Source organism: Lutzomyia longipalpis, chromosome 1 (assembly GCF_024334085.1).
Source record: "Lutzomyia longipalpis isolate SR_M1_2022 chromosome 1, ASM2433408v1".
In the NCBI taxonomy this organism is placed as follows: Eukaryota; Metazoa; Arthropoda; class Insecta; order Diptera; family Psychodidae; genus Lutzomyia; species Lutzomyia longipalpis.
The window spans coordinates 45,381,712-45,388,585 of record NC_074707.1 but is presented as its reverse complement, the minus strand read 5'-3'; the positions used below and the strand labels follow the sequence as shown (position 1 = coordinate 45,388,585).

Sequence of the window (6,874 nt, the reverse complement as noted above, 5' to 3'; positions counted from 1 at the left end):
ATAAATTCTTTATTTTTTTTTTCAAATTACTTTATTAATTATTATTTTCAACCTCTATGTACATAAAATATCTTTGTTTTTTCCCTCAAATGAAATAAAATTTTTTATGCTGATTTTCTCATTCTTTGATGCAAATTTTAAAGAATAAAAAATGAAATACAATTTTTATGAGGAAAAAAAATAATAATTGTTAAAAAAAACGAATAATCTCATAAAAATCCAGCAATTCTCATTAGCCAATCTCAATAAAACAAAACATTAAATCAATAACTTATTTAGAATAAATTAAAAAAAGTTAATAAAAAAGAACTTTGAGGGAAATTTTATCTGCACAGAGAGATAGAAAAAAAAATAAAGATAGGTATGTAATTTTTTTACGTTGTTGCGACGTTTATCCAAGAGATGCTCTCTTCAGTTCTTCGCGTGGGAATTATCTTAAGACAGGAATCCACTTTTTGCTCTTTTTATTCCCATTTCTGCGCAAGCAGAGAATGAGGAATTTGGGCAAAAAAATTGATATTTTAGAGAGAGAAGGAAATTCAATTTGAGTTGCTTAGAAAGGATAAGTTTTTGGGATTAAGGATTTTTCTTTTTTTACTTTGAGGAACATTCGCTGGGGACTTTGGATTGTTTTGCATTGTGTGTGATGATGGTGTGCTCTCATCAGGTAGATCCTCCTCCACATTATTGTGGAGGGAGTTGATTGCTCCTAAGTGGGCTGGAAATTTACATTATTATATACACACATACACAAAATAATCTTCTTCTCTCCTTCCTTAAAAAAATCTAATTGCGTGCCATCCGGAATTTTCTTCTTTTCCTTCAGTGTCTCTTATCGCGGTAATTTTTTGTTTCTCTTATCGAAACTTTTTCTTATCACAATCGCACGATTAGTTTAAGAAATTATTAATTAAGGGTTTTTTTCTTTGTTGTGTTTGTTTTTAAAGTCTTTCAATCCCATCCCAATGTTCTTTTCTGTTTCTCTCGTTCACACTTATTCCCTTTTTTTTTAAATCTGCCTTAAAAGTCTTTTTTCTTTTCAATTAAAACTATTAAATTAAAATGTCCGTTCACACACTATTTTTTTTTTCCTAATGAATTACTTTTTTTTTCTTTCAGTGTCCTTTTTGGCACTTTTGAAAGAAATTTCTTTCATCACTATTAAAAATGAAAAGTAAATTGTCCTTCATTTTTTTTCTTCCTCCATCCACCGTTTCCTCCCACGTCGATATACAAAAGCAGCCATCAGCATCCCGTGCACAAATCCACTACAAACGATGTCCATCAGCAGCAGCAGCATCATCATCACTTATTTCCCTCCCCCACAAACTTTCTCCGTTTTTCTTTTCTTTTCACAATTTAGATATTTCCAATGGTATTCATGCTTGTTTTGCAGTCAACTTGCACCTTAACTCCCTCAGCCGTGATATAGGCGAGCTCAAACGGTTCCAGCCAATCCAAACATTTTTGCGTTGAATCAAATGCCAGGATTTTCGCAATAAATTCCACAGGAATATTTGGGCGATAACTATTTGTTTGTTTTTTAAACAAAAAAAGCATTTTTTTTTGTTTTGTTTTGTATACGAAGGATTTTCAAACGGAGGGATATCCGAAGAAAGGGATTTTTCGTTTTTCATTTACGACACGCGCACACACACAAGTAGAAGTAGAGAAGAGATGGCATCGAGAGAGAAAACAAATAAAAATACAATTATTTTAAGAAATCATTTAAAGGGAATAATAAAGGAGGGAAAAAGTGATTTTTTTTCCGGAAAATTTTAAAGCACTTTTTTCAAGTTTTTATCCCCATTTAGAAGGAATTGTTATTTAAAATTCTTTTTCCCTTAATGAGGGTTAGAAAAAAATGGAAGAAAACCAATTAAATAAAAATTGTAGTTGAGATTTTTTTTCTAGCTAGAAATCCTAATCATGAATGTAAAGGAAAAGTTGGATTAAAATTAGATAGTTAAATTCGTTAAATTTTAACGTTTGACGTTTAATTTGTAATGCTTCTTGAGACTCCTTTTTGAGATATTTGATATTTATTTTCTAAGCTTTGTAATTTATTTTCAAACGAAAATTTAACTAAAGTGGTTTTAACTTTTCTTTTCAATTGTCCGACATTTCTAGCATTTAAATCTTATTTTCAGACTTATCAACGTTCATATGTAATGTTTGATGTTTTATTTAGAGTTTAAAGTATTTTTTTTTTACATTTTGACGTGTTTTGTAATGTTTTACTTTTTTTCTAACGTTTTGGGGGGTTTTCAGACGTTTCGATGTCTGTTTTTTTTTTTGAAAATTTAAGGTTTTATGTTCCTTTTTTTTAACGATTGACGTCTCCTTTCCATCATTTGATGCTTTTTTTTCAAACATTAGAAAAGTTAGAAAATATCTTTCTTTTCTAAATATTTTCATTTGAGTAATTTTTTTATCCTGCAAATAATTCGTTTTGATCTCTAAAATATAAAATCTAAATTTGCTAAACTTTTTAAGTTCTTTAGCGTTCTTATAAGACACATAAATACTCCCCCTCCCTAACTACGATAGGGGAGACCGGGGTAAAAATAGTCAATTTGCATAAATCCTTATCTGCAGGATTCCCCAAGGGCAAGAAAATTTCCTCGATAGGTCATTCTTATAGGAAATTTCCTGGCCTACAACTTTGTCTCAGACCACTTTTCTCTATCTCCACGGGAAATATGAGTTTTCGAGCTTTTCCTGAACCCTTCCGGTTCTGACTTTTTTTAAACTCGGCGGGAAATATTATACACCAGCGGGGTAAATAAAGTCGGTGTGATTTTCCGACATTTCCAAGAATTTTCCACTTGAAAGATTGATGGTAGTTGATAGGTAAACTTCTCACCTTTTGATCCGCGACAAAAAATTTCACTTTTATATACGCACTAAAACAGAGAATTTTGCGATTTTCTCAATCACGCCATTCTGCAACAAATGAATAGAAAATATGTCAAAAATTTCGAACTCCCATATGATTTACATGGGTTGACCCGATCTACCCCAAGGGGTATGTTTTGATTCAAATAATTGTACAGAAAAATCATTAAAAGTTAGTGAAAAATACACCTTGGCAATGTTTTCTGTAGTAACCCAGCTAGTGAGAAAAATTATCAGGTTAGAAAATTGCTGAAGGAAAACTTCGGAAAACGCGTTTTTCTCAATACGCAAAAGTTTGGGAAATGGGCCAAAAATCTATTTTCATTTTTAACTCCTAAAGTACTGATCGCATAACCTCCAAATTACTGTCAAAAATTATAGGTTGGTAGGGCTTTGTACCATAATTTTTTCCGATTTTTCCGATTTATATTTTGGGAGAAATTGGCATTTGAAAATTTCAAAATGACTATTTTTACCCCGGTCTCCCCTACTAGATTTTTTTAAGGAGTTTTATTATAAAAGAAATCCGATAGATAAGACCTAAGTTTAGTCTCAGAGCTAGAATAAAGGGAAATTTTAAATTTCTTGCCTAAATAAAAAATTAATTTTCTGTTTTTATCAATTGGTTTTTCTTCCATTCCCCCAAAAAAAAATTTTTTTTGCCTGAAAAGGAATTTGTTTCATAATAAAGAATTTCAACAGTTAGTTTGATGAGTTCATGAAGGAATAATAAATTAATCATTCACTCCCTCTCAAGCATTCCATTCAATTTTTTTTTTGTAAAATAATTATTAAGGAAATGAATTTCTTCTTAATTCACAAAGTGTCAATAATTTGCAAAATCTCTTGATCATTTCAGGAGGCAAAAAACCTTGGAGTCTTTTTCATCTTTGTAGATAGATCTCAGTTTTTATCACCTTCTGAATATTAATTTCAATTTCTTTTGCAAATATCAACATTTTCTTTTTCTTTGTGTTCATCCCTTATAAACCCATCCAACCCAATCTTTCATACTGATTCACACACACATTTATGACAACATAATGATGATGATGATGATACATAAAGAAATTTATATAGAAGAATTATGTAAGAGAGAAAATAATGTAAAAAAAAGTGATTTACGTACGCTTTGACAATATTCTTAAGTGCCAGCTTACGTTCCCTATCAACAAACCAGTCGATTAGGTAGCCAGCCATAAGGGGGGCGGATTTGTATAATTGGAAAAATTTGCAATAATTACCCAAAGCCCATGCCGTACGTAATTCAAGGGCATGGGCTACGGATATATTTTCACGCATTTGCACTGTCAGAGATTTCAAGATCGTAGTCAAGTCTGCAACAAAAAAACATAAATATTTGCAAAAATTCAATATAGAAGAAAAAGAAGCAAAAAATTCTCTCTCAATGAATTTTTTCTTAGCTTGAGATTGTTACCGAGTGTGTTTTTGGTGAAGATATAGTAGAGTATCCGGTAGCCAGTGAATTCAAAGCAATTTTCACCCCCCACCTCACCATAAAGCATCTTCAATTGCGTTTGACACTGATTAAATTCCTCATGATCACCCTTTTCCATGGCTATTCTTGCGTGTGTCTCATAAACTTCCACGGTGAAACTATCACGGATCCCCTGGACCTGCGAAATCAATGGAAAATTGTCAAATTATCATAAAATCTTTACAAACAGAGAGAAAAAGAGAAAGAGAGAGAAAAGTAAACTCACCGTGAGATCCTGTCTGATGGATTTAAGTTGATCACACGCATAGAAATAGTCTTGTTTCTCCACCCATTTAGCCTTAACATTTGCCAGGGAAACCTTGAGAACATCCACGGGACGCACTTCATTGGGTTCTGGGGCCTTTGTGAGCCTCAGGAAGGATTTCTCCACATCCCTGCATGTGCCCACAATGTGAATGTCCGTAAAATCAAAGTGATTCCCATCGTCGGCATCATCCACATAGGGACGATAGATGCTGGGCATTTGGAGTTTTTTGTGCTTATTGCTGCTGAAGGGATTCGGGGTGGCAACAACACTCGACTGTACACTTGGCCTATTGAATCTTGCCGCTCTCTGCTGTAGACGCTTAACATCCCCCTCGACGGCACCCCCAATGACACCATTTGCACTATAGAAGGGCGCTCTACGCGACGGGGATCCCTTCTTTGCCTTCTTACTCTTGCTACCGCCACTGGGGAATTTGTTGGCTTTAGCACCACCCCCCTTACCGCTACGGTACGACGATGATGCATCACTGCTCGAACTCGTACTACGACGCTTCCGTCGCGGACTCGATGACGAACTACGCGAGGAGCGACGCCTTAATCGTGGCGATCGCGATCTCGAACGACTCACACGGCTGGCCTTTGACCCGAGGCGTGCTCCTAAACTTTGCGAAATACCCTTCTTTGCCGATGCACCACCACCCTGTTTCCCCGACGCACCACCACTGGATTTCTGGTATTGCGTCAATACCCCCGAAACCGGTGGCCTCTGCACGAGAATTGAATTCCTCTCACTATGTACACTCGGTATGGGTTCGTTGTCCCAATCCTTTGTCCACAATTCACCTTTATTTGCAGCCGCTGTTATTCGCCCCTTTAGACAAATCCCAATTTGATCTTTATCAAAGTCCGTCTTGCATTTGGCGTAGCATCGCGTGACGTAGCTGTTGAGACTCTCTGGCCATGCATCTGTGGGATTATTGAAGGGATTCGGTGGGCCTGGGGCGATTTTCTTTGTAAATGACGACGGAGGTGTATCCACGGCAGTTGCTGCGGCAGATGGGGCAACATCATTGATTGCAGGAGGAAGTGGTGGCGGTGGTTTAGATAAATCAGGCCCAATTGATGGTGGAGGTGGAGGCACAGGTTGTGCTTGACTTTCCGTGAAACCTCCTCCTCCTCCTCCTCCTTGCTGTTGCTGCTGCTTATTCTTATTCTTCTTACGCTTCTTCTTTTGCGCATTCCCAAACATTTGATGATTATTCTGCTTCTGCTGCCCCATTCCGGACATGTTGTTGTTGTGCTGCTGCTGCTGCTGGTAGTTATTTTGCTTTGTCGGCCGGTTGATGTTGAAGCGAATGGGGCCAAATTTCGACGGTTGCTGCTGTGGGGGTTGATTTCCATTGAAAAACGACGGACGGGGCGCTGAGAATGATGGTGATGGTGGCGGAGGAGGACCCGCTGGGAGTGGCGGATTGTCTTCCGGACGCTTTTCCGGCGGTGCCACTGGGGTATTTGTAAAAGCACCCCCCGAAGTATTACCCACAACACCCATCTGACCCTGCTGCAGCTTCCCTTGTGGGTAGTGACCTTGCTGCTGATTCAGGTAATGCTGAACATGCTGATAGTACGCATTGTAGTACTGCGCGTATTGCGGATTAAATCCATACATATTGGCGTATTGATTGTACATCTGCCACTGCTGCTGCTGCTGCTGATTGTTCGACTGGGGTAACGGTGGCGGAGGCACGGATGTATTCCCGAGAACATTTCCCGCAGGGGCACCCGCAGAATTCACTCCGGATGCTGACACGTCAGCCATCGCGGTACTCCACACTTACAACTTACCTTTCCTTTGTTTATACTTTTTCTCAATCTTTCTTCAATTTTAACGCGAAAATTAACCCTGAGAAAAAATTGAAAGCAATTTTACAAAATGGCTACCTTTAGGAATTTTTGGGTCACGCCAAAGGCAAAGTGAAAGGACGTTGAAAATCACAAGAAAACTCGCATTCTTACCGAAAATTCCAATGAAGCTGTCTACTACGAAGTCCAATGAAGATTTCTCTGCACTTTTCGTAGCAAATACTAATGGAATTAAATGATAAAATTGCAATTTTTACTAGAGATGGAAAACAAATGCGTAACTTTTCACACACGAAGCTAAAAAGTCTTCTTCTTCACTTTGTGTTCGGCTTTCTTCGCGTAGTGCTCGCACGTAAATTCTCATTCACTACTATCTTCATTCATATG

At 37.1% G+C, this 6,874-nt stretch overlaps 1 protein-coding gene across 1 annotated transcript; it reads right to left on the bottom strand.

The window, feature by feature from the left end:
- Positions 1 to 8: 8 nt before the first annotated feature.
- On the bottom strand, positions 9 to 6,847 carry LOC129787740 (leukocyte receptor cluster member 8 homolog). The gene is made up of 5 exons (XM_055823491.1): positions 6,641 to 6,847; positions 4,623 to 6,527; positions 4,337 to 4,535; positions 4,028 to 4,235; positions 9 to 1,528 (listed from the first exon to the last, which is right to left on the bottom strand). Exons 2-5 carry the CDS (start codon positions 6,441 to 6,443, stop codon positions 1,360 to 1,362), a joined length of 2,397 nt encoding a protein of 798 aa, XP_055679466.1. The 5' UTR covers positions 6,444 to 6,527; positions 6,641 to 6,847; the 3' UTR covers positions 9 to 1,359.
- Positions 6,848 to 6,874: the final 27 nt, after the last annotated feature.